General features: G+C 36.2%; 2 protein-coding genes across 2 annotated transcripts; both read left to right on the forward strand.

Annotated features, from left to right (window-relative positions):
* The first annotated feature begins 615 nt into the window (after positions 1-615).
* Positions 616-5,228, forward strand: LOC144450087 (tyrosine-protein kinase ABL1-like). Its single transcript, XM_078140654.1, has 8 exons — positions 616-678; positions 1,160-1,356; positions 1,860-2,219; positions 2,698-2,876; positions 3,221-3,383; positions 3,567-3,775; positions 4,668-4,748; positions 5,094-5,228. Exons 1-8 carry the CDS (start codon positions 644-646, stop codon positions 5,226-5,228), a joined length of 1,359 nt encoding a protein of 452 aa, XP_077996780.1. The 5' UTR covers positions 616-643.
* A 1,385-nt stretch (positions 5,229-6,613) lies between these two features.
* On the forward strand, positions 6,614-14,237 carry LOC144450088 (uncharacterized). The gene is made up of 12 exons (XM_078140656.1): positions 6,614-6,619; positions 7,188-7,276; positions 7,522-7,678; positions 7,871-8,022; positions 8,358-8,391; positions 9,129-9,270; positions 9,822-9,991; positions 10,560-10,614; positions 10,997-11,185; positions 11,968-12,144; positions 12,664-12,774; positions 13,229-14,237. Exons 1-12 carry the CDS (start codon positions 6,614-6,616, stop codon positions 14,203-14,205), a joined length of 2,259 nt encoding a protein of 752 aa, XP_077996782.1. The 3' UTR covers positions 14,206-14,237.
* The last annotated feature ends 1,775 nt before the right edge of the window (positions 14,238-16,012 follow it).

The raw sequence follows: 16,012 nt of genomic DNA on the forward strand, positions 1-16,012 counted from the left end.
TTGTTATTTTACAATGTAAGGTGTGTTACATGTAAAAGTGCTTGTTTTCATTATCAAAGAATTCATAGGTGTGGGGGTCAATTTGTGTCAGAGGTCAGGGGTCAGGGCAAGGTTACTACGTTTGCTGGAGTTCGATGTGCTCTAACTAAATAACGTATTGACAAATGTAGTGTTCAGATGACGCCATTCCCTTATCTTACTCCAGTACTTCAATGGCGGGATCTTTTTCCATAGTCTGAAAATTAATTTGTAATTTTGTTTCAATTTAGCAATTTTGTCTGAATACTTGATTCTTGATCTTGTGTTTCCTAGATTAACATGAATTTGAAGATGATTTTTAACGTATATGCAAGCACACCAAATACATCCACCAATGTTTGGTAATTCCCCAGGAAAATCGCTGCATATTCTTTGTCCATGATCTTTTATTTTTTCGATCTATCTATCATTTTCCTTAGAACTGAGAATCTGTTCCGTCGTTGAAGCAGACGAAGTGTTTAGTCTGACGTCACTGTTCAACAACACGGCGTTGCAGAAAGTGAGCGGTTACATCCGGGGCTTAGCCTTAATCAGTGAATTGTGTCAACCATTGGTGTATTCAGACATTGATGTAGTGTCGTTCCATACGGGTCATCTATTGCTGATGAAAAATGGAGAATTCAATACTACACAATTACGGTAAGATAAAACATTCTTACTGTAACTATGGCTACAATTATCTTTATTTATCTATCTGTTTATCTATCCATCCATCCGCCCATCCGACCATCCGTCCGTCCGTCCGTCCGTCTGTCTGTCTGTCTGTCTGTCTGTCTGTCTGTCTGTCTGTCTGTCTGTCTGTCTGTCTGTCTGTCTGTCTGTCTGTCTGTCTGTCTGTCTGTCTGTCTGTCTGTCTGTCTGTCTGTCTGTCTGTCTACACTGTCTGTCTGTCTGTCTGTCTGTCTGTCTGTCTGTCTGTCTGTCTGTCTGCTTGTGTATATATTTGCATAATTGTCTGTGTGTTTGTATATATAGTTGGGTGTATATATGGCAATGTATGTGTGTATGTGTGTGTGGAATTATCATATAATGGACCTTGCAACTTCTTTAACAATTTTTTATACTATTACCATTAGTTAAAACCAACTCTAATTATTGGTGTAATGTTATTTGTCACCAGGGATGGCATCAATAAGAAGTATCTATGTAACTTACATCGTAATTTTGGTCTAAATCTCAACGATGTACTTCATCAAGGTGATACGTCATTGGTGTACAAAGGGACAATCATTGGCGCCAAACAAAGTGTTATCGTCAAAATATGTGTAGTCCACACAGTGGAAGAACTTCATCTTATCGATACACAGGCTGCTAAAAGTAAGTTTTGATCCCGATGACCAGTTCATCATAGTCGTAATTCAGCATAGTCGTAATTTCTCTAGCCTTTTTACGGCAGCGCTTAACAGACGCCCAAGCTCTACGCAGTGCTGCCGTAAAACAGTCACCCTCCACTACTTCCAGTCCAACTTTCCAAGCATATATCTATAGCATCGATGCATAGGAGCTTGGAACACAGATAATTTTCGTTGTATCAGCTGGAGGGGGAGGGGAGGGAGGGGGCTGTTTGATTTTGCTGCTTGAATAGTCATCTGACAAGGAAACCTTCGTAACACTGGAATTTAGTCTTTATAAATAACACAATTATATCCCAGACCTTCTTTATTTCATATGAATCCAAAATATGTATGTTACTACTTATTGAATTGAAACCAAAAGAGTATTTTTTCATATTGTTCATAATAGATTTTTTTGTCCTTTTTAAAATTGAAAATATATGAGAAACCAGTCGTTTGTACACAACCATTTCATTCTTATTTCAGAATTGAATAATGAAATCACAATACTACGTGAGCTTGATCATCCTAACATTGTACCTGTATTAGCATATTGGAACTCAGCACCGCCTCTCCATTACATTTCAACATTTGCATCACATGGCTCGTTGCTAAGATACCTCAGGATAAACCGGAACCGGAACATCGTCATACCACAACAACTGTTATACAGAATAGCACTAGACGTTGTCATGGCATTACGTTACCTTGGCGATAAGCATATTGTGCATAGAAACATCATGGCTAGAAAAGTTTTCCTTTGTAACGATAATGGAGAAATAAGAGTTCTTCTCGGTGGTTTTGAACATGCTGTTAAAATGAGTGAGGGAACGAGCCAGCACCAAGGTACGTCAACATTGAGTCACATGATGCATGGTATTGACCAATCAAAAGACGATTTAATCTTTAATGCTTTACTGAATAAGTATATTATCTATATCACCAAATGTGAATTAGTTTTGAATTATAAAAAACACTCATTATAAGCAGGTGTTTTATAACACAGAACATTCCCAGTCACATATTCTTGAACAGTCAAAGAAATGACCGGTAACACTCCCGTGAACAGGAATAGTTCCCTACGAAAAATACATTACGAATAGTGCCCTACTTTATGCCATGTGACACGATGTAAGCCAATCACTGAAGGCTGTTTGAAAACGCCATGTTACAAACCCTTTTATAGCTACCCTCAAATTTACACTGTGTCTTTGTAAATAACCTAATTTACAAAGTACATGACTCTCTCACCAACCTTACTAATGCATCTATCACTTTTGTAAATTCCTTTGTTTCATTGATTATTATATATTATGATTGACAGGTACCATAGATGAGTCAATGGCTGTCTATTGGTCAGCTGCAGAGTCGTTGCTATACCAACGGTATTCTATTAAATCTGATGTATGGATGTTTGCTGTGCTTTGCTATGAATTATTTACACTTGGTTGTGAACCATATCAGGATTATCATGAATTGACGATTGAAGACGTCATGTTTAAGGTAAGCTGCATAAAGGACACCATATTTAAGGTAAAATACATCAGTGACGTCATGCTTAAGGCAAGCGGCATTAATGACGTCATATTTAAGGTAAGCTACCTCAATGACATCATGTTTAAGGTAAGCTGCATAAAGGACGCCATATTTAAGGTACAATACATCAGTGACGTCATGCTTAAGGTAAGCAGCATGAATGACGCTTTAAAGTAAATTATATCAATGACGTCATATTTAATGCAAACTACCTCAATGACGTCATATTTAAGGTAAGCTGCATAAATGACGTCATGTTTACCGATTTATGCAGATTTATACATATTTCTTTCTACATCCTCCTGTCCTAGATCGTTCATCATCGTTTGCGGTTTAAGAAACCCGATTGCATTCCTGACGTCATGTTCCAGCTAATGATGGAATGCATGGATATCAACCCAAGTAAGAGACCTAGCTATGACGTCATCACTAGCACAATTAATGACGTCATATCGAGGATAAAGAATGCTGCAGGTAAAGTGATAAATATCTTTATTTGTCCTAGAATTGTTAATATTTGCCATGCCTTATTTTGAATTTTGAATCAATACATGTGTAAATTATGTATCAGGCACTGGAACTGATCACAGTATATTATAAGTAAAGTGTATTTAAATAACACTTGTGCAAGTCTTCTGATGTACTCCACTTTTTCAGATCTTCCAGGGCGTTCAATGACGTCACGACCACCCATTCTACAAGTTAGACGTGGATCGTTTGGCAATGTTGCCATTGGCAACGAGTTAGATGATGAGTATGTGTACTGTACCACAGGAAAAGACAAACGACCAGGTGGAATCGAGGCCCGTTTTCAAAATGACGACATTTCAACGAAAGTAGTAAATGAACTACAGGGTAATCTACTGGTGGGTAGTGATATTATATGTATCTGCTTGGGTTCAGTTGGTATGGCTTGGCTTGGCTTGGCCTGGCTTGGTTTGGCTTGACAGAGCTTGGCTTGGCTTGACAGAGCTTGGCTTGGCTTGGATTGGCTTAGGTTAGGTTAGGTTAGGTTAGGTTAGGTTAGGTTAGGTTAGGTTAGGTTAGGTTAGGTTAGGTTAGGTTAGGTTGGTTGGGTTGGGTTGGAATGGGTTGACCCCGCTTTGCTTTGCTTTGTTTGGTTTGGGTTAGGGTAGGTTGGCTTGGCTTGATCTGGCCTGGATTGGCTGGGTTGGGCTCAAGTTGGGTCGGGTTGGGTTCAGTTGGCTTGGTTTAGTTTGGGTTGGCCTGGTCTGGCTTTTCTTGTGTTGGATTAGATTGTATTGGCTTGTCTTGGCTTGGCGTGAGTTGTTGGCTTGGGTTAGCTTAGCTTGGGTTATGGTTGGGCGTTGTTGGGGTTGGATGTTACATACTTTGAAAATTATGTGCCACACTTAGAAAGTGAAAATATATCAAGTGCTGTGTATATTATTAGTCAGTAATCAACTTTCAAACACTTTTCTTTCAAGAATTTAAGAGTTAAAGATAGATGTCATCAAACGCCATCGTCGTAAACACCACAGCCTCTTTTACGGCATCGTCCAAGATGCACCACCAGAGCTTTTATTTCACAGTGTCGCGGAAGAAATAACAGCTCTAGTTTGCGAGGATGTGAAACATTGGCATGTTCTTTAAACAAAATGAATGTTCCATTTAATATCTGTAATGCTAGTATGAGATATTAATACAGCGTTATTCAGGTACTTTGTTAACTTTAGAATATTGTTTTTTTTGTAAGGTATGATATAATGTCCGTTTGTTTGTTTGTTTGTTAATTAGAATCCACCACCAGATTTATTGATTCGTGCTGGACATAGCGGACAGCTTGATCAGTGTATCACAGAAAATATTGACCACATTGTAAGTACAGCTACTTGCATTTACACCATTACGCTATATTGCGGTCACATGTATTGTAGATTTTCAAAAGAGATGGAGTGCGCCAAACATGAGAAAAAATTAGGTTTAAAATTACACGGCATTATGGGAAGCAGACAACAAAATTTTGCTAAAACAACTTCTGTTGTTTCTTAAAATGGCGTGATCGTAAAATGTTTTAATATCACGTGATTTTAAGCAAGATTGTCAGAATGTTTCACCTGGTTGAAAATGCGATGATTTTTTTCAAAGGTGGGTATAGTTTTCTATCGTGGTGCTTACTTCTAGATCAAAAGCTGATTAAAACGTTTCATTTCTGTTATGTAGGTGAGAAAAGACGAACCTGTCGTCTGCTCAACACAGTCAATCACAGCAGACGATCAACCAAACATCCAAACACAGCTAATCGAGAATCCAATTAATCCCTCGGTGAGTACAGACACTACTACTCTTGACTGGTAAATAATAGCACTCTTATTTTTCTAGAAGTCCCAAAAATTATGCAGAGTGGTCAAAGTGACGTCATGACTCTTTGGACCTCAATTTAAGCAGCAATGGCAAAATCAGTTTCGTCTTCATTTCTCTTTAAGAAAATTATGGGTTGGTGGTGTAAACCTTATCTACAGTTGAGGAAAGTTCATTAAAAAATATGGTGACCTTAAACTTGACATGACCCTGACCTTGACCTTTACGCATCTCTACCTTAATTGAATTTCATCGTCTGATACCTCATCTAAATGGAATTTAATTCTTTAACACCGTAGCTAAATGGTATAACAGAGAAACTGGAAGATGGAACTGGATTGTGGTTTTTACAAGATGTTATTCCGAGCCTTGGTTCATGTACATATGTAACAGAAACTAAGGGATTAATATTCGGACGACAGTACTTAGTAAGTATATTGTCTATAAAATGATAGATTGAGTAGCTAAGGAAGTATTAAAAAGTGTCAAATGTATAATAAAAACAAAAATGTTGTCACATTTAAGTCATATTGAAATACGTATATATCAATCCTAAACTCTTCTGACCATATGCATAAGGACATTTTCTGTTGTCTTGCTGACTCACTTTGATTATTCCGCCATGGAGTTTGATATGTCAATAATAGGGAACTTGCAAACCCGCCATCTTGAATAATGCATCATGGGAAATGGGATACTAAATGCTAATCACTTGGTATTGTAAACAATATTTTTTCATTGTTTGTAACCACAAATAATCAATTCATAGTCACCCTGACCTTTGTGGGAGGTTTATTTTATCGGTAGCTCCAGATTAGGTATTACGATAACCACAGATAATCCCATAGTCCTTTGCGTCTGAGCATGCTCAGTCTCGATTGCAAGTTCCCTAATCGCCCGAGCTGCAAGCTTTTTGTGGGCTATATGTGCGTGAGAGAGAGGGGGGGGGGGGGTGGAATGAGCGCACAAATAAATGTAACCAAAGATAAAAAAAATACCATATTTGGTAAATTCATCTTTTCATGTGTTTGTAGTTATCAGAGTACCCGGATGAGGGAGACCTGGCATCATTTTTATTGTCTAAGCAGTGTACAAGCAGACGACAAATACAACAATTTGTGTTACATGTCACGAGCGGATTATATGAATTACATCAGAACGGCTTTATTCACCGAGATTTACGACTTCAACACTGCTATGTATTACGTAATCAGTATGGGCAACAGCAGGTACATATATGTTAATTATTATGTAATTACGTAATGAAAAATTACGTCATAATATCACGTGTTCTTTATCATGATTGATCTTATACACGTTGGGAACTCCTAGTTCATTTTTTTAAAATATTTAAATAATATATTACATTGCATAGAATAAACATGAAGGTAAACTATGTAATCAAACTCTGTCAGGTAAGAACTGAATACTGTAAGAGCCAACGACAGCTGCAAACAGCTGTAACTGAATATTCATTTTTGGATCAGGCAGCCAGCAATATATATATATATTTTCTTAAATTTATCAAAATTAAAAATACTAATAATCAGACATGATACCTATCAATTAGAGGTCTATTTTATATATAGGTAGTATAGTAATAAGTTGAAATTGTGATTCATTGGGGTGCTGATTATTAGGTGCGGACCCAAAAACCAATTTGTTTGTTTATATTGCACCGTACTGTATATATTGTTACACATGTGTTTAACCATATATTTCAATACTGTTCAGGGTGTACGATATTACAATTAAGTCATTGCATTTCACAAAATAATGTCACTTAATATTAATACTTCATTTGCAGCTAGAATAGCTTTAAGAATTCCAAAATAATTCAAATCTATGATATATATTTGGAGTTGCCCTCACATCCCATTCGTCCTACAACCACATCAAAGATTAAACCTTTACCTGTATATGTACTTCACATCTATCATCTGTTTTCTATTGCAGGCCAAGATAGGTAGATTAGCCCGTGTAAAGAGATTGACTTCAGACTGTCTTACCCATATTTGTAGCATGGAATCTGATTCCTTAAGATGGTAAGTCACTACATGTAATCACCCCAGTCAGTTCTTAAATCAAATCTGTTGTACAGTCTAAATGATTTGATTGATTTTGATTTGATTTCATGTGACTCATTTGACCCTGATTTCATATAATTTGATTTCTCTTGGTATGAGTAAATCTGGTTTTATGATTTCATTTTATTTGACTTGATTTGATCTGACTTGATTTGATTTGATTTTATTTGAATTGATTTGAATCTGTCATCTTTTATTGCTAGGTCTGCACCTGAAGTCATTACATCCGGGGTCTATTCTAAAGCCAGTGATGTGTTCAGCCTTGGTTGTCTGTTATGGCAGCTGTATTTACATGTCAGTGCACCAATAGAAACAACTGTACTTAGGTTGATACCATACTGTACGGTGGAAGATACGAAGGTGAGGATAGGTTCTGCAATTCAACACATAATATGTGTACAGTTGAAGGACTGCAGTGTCTGCATAAATCCTACCACTGAAATGAAAGTGACGTCATTGATTTGAGCTGCTAATGGTGTCATCCATGAATTGAAATGAGTGACGTCATTGATCAATTGAATTGATATATTTGCATATTATATATTTGACTAGGTCATAGAACATATCAAACAACGCCGACTTCCGCTCCAACCGCCAGCTTGTCCGGACAGGATGTACGCCCTCATACAAAAATGTTGGTCATTGTCTCCTCAACAACGCCCTGATGTAGCAATAATAGTAAAAGAAATAACCCGGATGTGTTCGTAAGTAGCAAGACACTGAATACCTCAAACTGAGCGTGGTTATATCGTTTCCATGGAGATATTTTGTTATTCTCCAAGGTTATCAAATGTATCATAGATATAGTATATACAATACTAGTAGATTCTATAAACCTATACTCTGCATGAAATTGCGTCATCGGGAATATGGCGTACATCAATCATTGGTTGCCATGCCAACACTTAGTTTTACATTTAATTCATTTTTATGGCTGTAATATTGACTTTATTTTTTTTTATCACGTTTTTTGAAATTATATTTTAACGATGTAAGTCACATAGTCCATTTTCTGACGTCACTTTTCTTACATTTTCAGGCATGGCAGTGATTCTGAATCTTTGATTAATAAGGTGAGGATATATCAGAGGATATAGTTTATGATAAGATAGATTATTGTAGAGTATATGATAGATAGATAATTATAAAGTATAGTATATGATAAATAGATTAGCATAGAGTATATGATAGATTATTATATCGTATGTGATAGATTGGTATAGAGTATGTATGATAGATAGATTATTATATCGTGTGTGATAGATTAGTATAGAGTATACGATAGATAGATTAGCATGGAATATATAATAGATTAGTATATAGTATGTAATAGATTAGTATAGAGTGTACGATAGATAGATTAGCATAGAATATATGATAGATTATTATAATATGTGATAGATTAGTATAGAGTATATGATAGATAGATTAGCATAGAATATATGATAGATTATTATAGAGTACATAAATGATAGATAGATTAGTATAGAGTATATTATACATATATTAGCATAGAGTATATGATGGATAGATTATTTGATAGATTATTATAAAGTATAGTATGTGATAGATTGGTATAGAGTGTATATATATATTATAGCCTTTGTTATAGATTAGTATAAAGTACATAATTTATAAACGAATAAACCCTTTCAATATCGTTTTAGTACTGAAGGCTTAAAATTAAACATGCACAGATATCTGTTACTTTTTCTTTGAAACTTTTATTTGTATTGAATCAAAGTGGGGTTTAAACTACAAGGACCAAGTGCTGACAACAAAACACTTGATATTAATGTATTTGTTACAGGGGTATGGCCAGTATAACAGACCTCTACCAGAAACACCATCAAACGGTTACCATGGTTACAGACGACAAGATCCAATTTATGAAACCATACCAGCCGATCATACAAGTGGAGATGAAAAGACTGAATTATCTCCAACAAAAGGTATGTTTTATAGAAAATATTGATATTATAATCAATATACGGCTCATGTCCTGTTAGTGTTCACTGGCTCTGTTTGATACAACCATATGCAGAAACCAATTAGAAGTTGTACATTCTATACTTTAAGATAGCAAAATCGCAATGTCTTGCTACAGTAATCTGATGAAGTGAAATATTTTAACACATTATTGACTTGATGCAGGCACACTGACACGAATGTCTGGTGTCTGTATGGTGGCATAGACAAGTGTGTCAATAAACTGTATTCATTTAATCTTGCTATCTTAAAGTGCAGCGAGGTAGTTTATTATTGGTTTCTGTGTGGTTGTATCAAACAGTGCTAGTGAACACTAAATGGGTTGTAATTTCAACTGTGTTGAATGTGTGCAGAGATTTGTATATCTCATATCCTTTAATTTTACTGTAACATATTCTGGCAAACCAGAGCTGTTATTTCTCCCATAACACGATGCGTCTTGGACGGTGCCATTAAAGAGGCTGTGGTTTTACGACGATGCCGTAACATAAGATGTCTTTTTATCAAATTTCAGCTCGAGTTCTCTATGACTACATTGCCAAAGAAGAGAATGAAATTAACGTTCGTGCTGGTGACGTCATCATCATTAAAGAACTTGTCAATCATGGTTGGTGGAAAGGAGAAATTAATGGTAAATGTGGACTGTTGCCTAGCAACTATGTGGACGTCATCACATGTGAAGAAGTACGTGTTTGTTTTGGTTATCAACAATATTAAGTACAAGAATTAAATTGTGTTATATTTCAGTGTATGCAGTAACTACCTATGGTGTCCATACAACCAGTGACATATAATCTTTAACAAGCAGACATTTTATAAACAGTGAAATAAACAACTGAATTCAGATTAATAACTCTCAGCATAGCATGTTGGAAGAAACGAGACAAGTATTACATTCCATTATTTCTTAAGAACAATTGTTTTTCTTCTTTGCATATTCTCACATGAGTTTCAAGTTTCGCTGACATTTCATGTACTTGTAAAGCGGCCATAAAACTGTTTTTGTCAAAGAATGAAATGTAATACAAGTCTATGTAGTTCCAACATTCTGTGCTTAGTGTTATTAATCCAAGTCTGTTTACAGTTCTACATGTTAATGCTTATCTGTCACTGGCTGTAATACAAAATCGACAATATACAGTACAAAAATGAGTTGTAATTATCTTTTACAGTTTACAGTCAATGCCATGTTTATAATAGAAACAGTTACAGTGATAGGTGCTGACACAGTTGACTTATTTCATTATTTTAGGTTTTGAAATCGAAACCAGAAGCTGATTGTGATGGTTACCTTATTCCACATACAGGTAAGTTATGCACTGTATTCAAACTATACAATATGCATATTCTAGGTCAAAGGTCAATGCATATCTCGACATACTATAGGTCAGATGATCAATGTATATGTCAATGAATTATACAGGTCAAAGTTGAATGCATATTTCGATGAATTGCAGACCAAAGGTCAATATATATGACTATGGTCAAAGATCAGTACTACGCATGTCTGTGAATTGTAGGTCTAAGGTCAATAGATTGTAGGTCAAATGTCAATGCACGTGTCAAGCAAAATTTCAACCTGAAAGAACCATGCTTACTGCCATTTTGTCTTATGCTTGGGTTTTAGTTTCAAACTTAATATATTCATCAATTCCAAATATTTAAAACAGTTTAAATTTTAATTTCAAGATATTGACCGCAGAGAGAATGAGAGAGTTCAACGAGATATAGTATCAGGTCAACATGATGATAAATGTATGACGTCACGGAAGACTAGACAACGAACAAGACGCAGCGTTAAAGATGATGTCGCTGATAAAGAAGAAAGACACGACAGTGGAGTTGCTATAGCAACAAGTCAAGAAAGTGAACATCACGGTAACTTAACTTTACTGCATTACAGTATACTAATCATTTCAAACTTTCATTCTATGATTACCAGTTATACAACTGTATGGAAGTCAATACCTCATTTCATCTTTCTACCAATCATTATCAAACCATTTAACTAACTACCAATTATCAACCGTTTAACACACCATTGCCTTGAACTGCTAATTATGAACCATTTAACTAATCATTAATTATCAACCAATTGACCACTAATTATCAATCACTAATTATCAACCATTTAACTACCTATTATCAACCATTTAGCTAACTACCTATTATCAATCATTTAGCTAACTACCTATTATCAACCATTTAACTGACTACCTATTATCTACCATTTAACTAACTACCTATTATCAACCATTGCCTTTAACTGACTGCTAATTATCAATCATTGCACTAACTACTAATTATCAAGCATTTAACTAACTACCAATCATCAACAGTCAGACGAACTGCTAATTATCGAACCGTCTGGCAGTCAGTCCTTTATACTCCAACCAGTATAGCATCTAATAAATTCCGATACCATAACATGTACAATCTATGTTATAAACTGTAATAGCAAATTAAAGGTGATTCAAAATGCTCACATTCACTATCGCTAATTTGCTAGATGACATGTTTGTGAAACGCATTCTGGTTTTAAAAAGCGTCTGCAAACACCTTAAAATGACCTTTTTTCAGTCAGCTCCTTTCGGATTTACTTCGAGAGTTTTCGTGAATTTCCGGTCTAATACTAATAACATTACTATATTTTCTTACAGTTCCACGTTCGTGGATCTGTGCTGACACTTCACCAAATAAAGGAAATACAGAAGATCCGTATATATTATCAACTGAACCATACTACAATGTACTACCTTCAAGACCTAAACCACTTCCTGGTAAAATCACAAGGAGTCAGAGTTTAAAACTGAGAAGAAATAGATTACAACTAGAAGGTAAAGAACATCATAAAGAGCATCATTTCCTAGTTTGCTAACTGTCGACTATATACCAATGAGTATTTTTTTACAATTCAACTTCACTTAACAAACAATAGGCAATTTGGTATTATGAAATATTAACATCACAGTTTTCAGACAAAGGGATGGAGACAGACAGACAGACAGACAGACACAGACAGACAGACAGACAGACAGACAGACAGACAGACAGACAGACAGACAGACAGACAGACAGACGGACGGACGGATGGATGGATGGACGAATGGGTGGGTGGGTGGGTGGTTGAACGAGCAGGCAGGTAAGCAGGCAGGCAGGCAGGCAGGCAGACAGACATAGACAGACAGTCAGACAGACAGACACAGACACAGACAGACACCGACAGACAGACAGACAGACAGACAGACAGACAGACAGATAAGTGCACAGAGACATTCACAGATACTGGAAGATTGCGTTTCTTTCAGTATTTGGATTGTAATTATCGTAAAATAAAAAATGCCATTATTTTCCAGAGAGAGCCCTCAGTCAACAGACCAATACTGAAGATCCACATTATCAAGTACCTAAACAAATGTATTTTACTGCCAGATCAGCTGCCAGGATTAGAACACCACTGACTCATGGTATGTATAGATCTACCACAAAATGGGATTTCTTAGTTGATCCAAATAAGCTATGTGGTAAAGATATGCGGTCTGAGAATAGAATAGAATAGAATAGAATAGAATAGAATAGAATAGAATAGAATAGAATAGAATAGAATAGAATAGAATAGAATAGAATAGAATAGAATAGAATAAAATATTACTCTCTCTTTTTTTGTATATGGTCAATACAAGCATTTTCTTTTTACTTTATTGTATTGTACTGATATCTGGAATTATAGATAAGGTTACAATAAAGTTATTATTATAGAATAGAATAGAATAGAATAGAATAGCATAGAAAGGAATAGTATTGAGTGCAGTAAAATTACGCATCACAATTTACAATTATCTACGTACAATAATTTATACATATTACAATATTTTACTAAATTTACGCCATAAACACACTTATATGGTATTTCTATTTCAGACACGTTCACTCCACCGGAAGCTGCCAATCAAGCCACCACTTCAAATGGTATTAAAACAGCGCCACCAACGGTACCATCAAAATCCAATCTATGTCAAGAATTACAAAAAGACTGTCAGAGAATCATGAAAAAATTTGCTCCGTTACCAGACACTCCTGACAATGTAACCATGGAAACGTCACAGGCTGACATGAGCCGATCCAAAGACTTTGCAAAAAGTGTATATCAAAATTTTCAGCCTCATTATGAAAACTTACAAACTTATCAATCAAATCATTTGGAACGTTCTATATCTAGAAATGAATCCATGAAAGACAGGACAAAAATGACACTTCCCGCTCAACCAGGGTCAGAGGTCATCAGTGACGTCTTCACCTCAGAAAGTGAAATAGACGATGTAGACAAACAAATCACGTCATATTCAGAAAATCTGAGTACACATGAAAGACCACAAGTAGGTCCAACTCACGCTAACGCAGTGGAGGAAATATTTGACACAGGAAGTAATTTACAGACTGGTTACACAGCAAGGTTTGGTCTTGCGCAAACTTTACCTCATTCGTCAACCTCTAGTCACGTGACCAAAATTCAAAAAAGTACTGACGACATGAACATAAAAGACAAATCGACATCAAAAAGAAGGTCTTTTCGTCGTTGTCATAGTTTCACAGAACTTTCACAAGCAGAAACATCAACTTTGTCTGAGCCCCTGACGAATGAGAAGGTCAAGGATAAACGCCACAAGAGACGTTCGTCATTCTCTGCACCAATGAAAGCAACGCCTACCAAGGATACGACTAGTAATCCTCAGTCAAGTGGGCAAACTAGTGCGCCCTCAACGCCGTCAAAAGTACCATTTCTCCTGAGGACGGGGTTGTTACCCTCACCGAGTGCCCTCAGGCGATCACTACGACGTTCACTTAGCAGAACACCAAAAAAGTCGGACAGAGAACACGAATCAGAAAGCAAGAGGTGATGACGTCATCCCTGGACGTTGGCCTAAGACGAAATATGGAAAGAAGTTGGCGTTTGGACGCTGTTACCGAACCAAAGAAATTAATTGCAGTACTACTACTGGAGTACTAACTGATGACTTACTTAGTGGATAGGTACATATACATACACAGAACAAACTTAATAGTAGTTATAGGTACATACATAGAACTGGTCAGTGTATCCATACATCCACAGAACACGTTAGTGTATCCATACGTACATAGAACACGTTAGTGTATCCGTGCATACACAGAACAGGTTAGTGTATCCGTACAGACACAGAACTAACAGATAAGTTAGTTACAGGAGTCGATACCTAATCTTACCTACAAAACCTATACACGGTATAGACTATGTGTAGGAATCAGTCAAGTGACATTTTATAGGTAATATTCAGATCTATACAATGCAGTCTCCTCTAGATAACATACATCTGTCTGTCTGTCTATCTGTCTGTCTGTCTCCGTGCCTCCCTATCTATCTATCTATCTATCTATCTATCTATCTATCTATCTATCTATCTATCTATCTATCTATCTATCTATCTATCTATCTATCTATCTGTCTGTCTGTCTGTCTGTCTGTCTGTCTGTCTGTCTGTCTGTCTGTCTGCCTGTCTGTCTGTCTCTATGTATGTATCTATCTATCTATCTATCTATCTATCTATCTATCTATCTATCTATCTATCTATCTATCTATCTATCTATATATCTATCTATCTATCTATCTATCTGTCTCTAGCTAGCTAGCTATCTGACTGACTGATAGACTGACTGACTGACTGACTGACTGACTGTCTGTCTGTCTGTCTGTCTCTATGTATGTATGTATGTATGTATGTATGTATGTATGTATGTATGTATCTATCTATCTATCTATCTATCTATCTATCTATCTATCTCTAGCTAGCTAGCTATCTGACTGACTGACTGATATACTGACTGACTGACTCTGTCTGTCTGTCTCTATGTATGTATGTATGTATGTATGTATGTATGTATGTATGTATGTATGTATGTATGTATGTATCTATCTATCTATCTATCTATCTATCTATCTATCTATCTATCTATCTCTAGCTAGCTAGCTATCTGACTGACTGACTGATATACTGACTGACTGACTGTCTGTCTGTCTGTCTGGCTGTCTGTCTGTCTGTCTGTCTGTCTGTCTCTATATATGTATGTATGTATCTATCTATCTATCTATCTATCTATCTATCTATCTATCTATCTATCTATCTCTAGCTAGCTAGCTATCTGACTGACTGACTGACTGTCTGTCTGTCTGTCTGTCTGTCTGTCTGTCTGTCTGTATCCCATCCGTCCGTCCATCCATCCATCCATCCATCCATCCATCCCCCCTCCCTCCATTCCTCCCTCCATCCCACCATCCATCCCACCATCCATCCCACCATCCATCCATTCATCTAGCTATGACGTCTAAGTTTCTGTGCAGGTATTCCGTCCAAGCTTACATACCTACTTCAAGATCTTGGCGATATGTCGTCAATCCGTCCTAGTCAAATATTGCAGATATCAGATCACTATATCCTATATTTATCTGGAATCCGTTGCAAAGATACCACATTTCAACTTATATAACATAATCACATCATTTACATGTAAATATCAATTTATACCATACTCAAACCAAGTTACTGTCTTTGAACAGAACATATGTGTAATACGTCATGACAACCTGTGTCTACATCACTGTTTTGGGGGTTCTAGAAATATGAGTCAAAACGTTTTATATCGCCATTATGTTTCCTGCTTGATGAAGCA

Source organism: Glandiceps talaboti, chromosome 19, assembly GCF_964340395.1.
Source record: "Glandiceps talaboti chromosome 19, keGlaTala1.1, whole genome shotgun sequence".
NCBI classification, from domain to species: Eukaryota; Metazoa; Hemichordata; class Enteropneusta; family Spengelidae; genus Glandiceps; species Glandiceps talaboti.

What these genes read in the sequence shown, in the direction of transcription:
- LOC144450087 (XM_078140654.1), top strand. Translation starts at nt 644, where the DNA reads ATGAAAAATGGAGAATTCAATACTACACAATTACG. An exon ending in AACTACAGGGTAATCTACTG is followed by an intron (nt 3,776 to 4,667) that starts GTGGGTAGTGAT and finishes TTTGTTAATTAG; the next exon opens with AATCCACCACCAGATTTATT. An exon ending in CAGAAAATATTGACCACATT is followed by an intron (nt 4,749 to 5,093) that starts GTAAGTACAGCT and finishes TCTGTTATGTAG; the next exon opens with GTGAGAAAAGACGAACCTGT.
- LOC144450088 (XM_078140656.1), top strand. An exon ending in GAATCTGATTCCTTAAGATG is followed by an intron (nt 7,277 to 7,521) that starts GTAAGTCACTAC and finishes TTTTATTGCTAG; the next exon opens with GTCTGCACCTGAAGTCATTA. An exon ending in TGAATTATCTCCAACAAAAG is followed by an intron (nt 9,271 to 9,821) that starts GTATGTTTTATA and finishes ATCAAATTTCAG; the next exon opens with CTCGAGTTCTCTATGACTAC.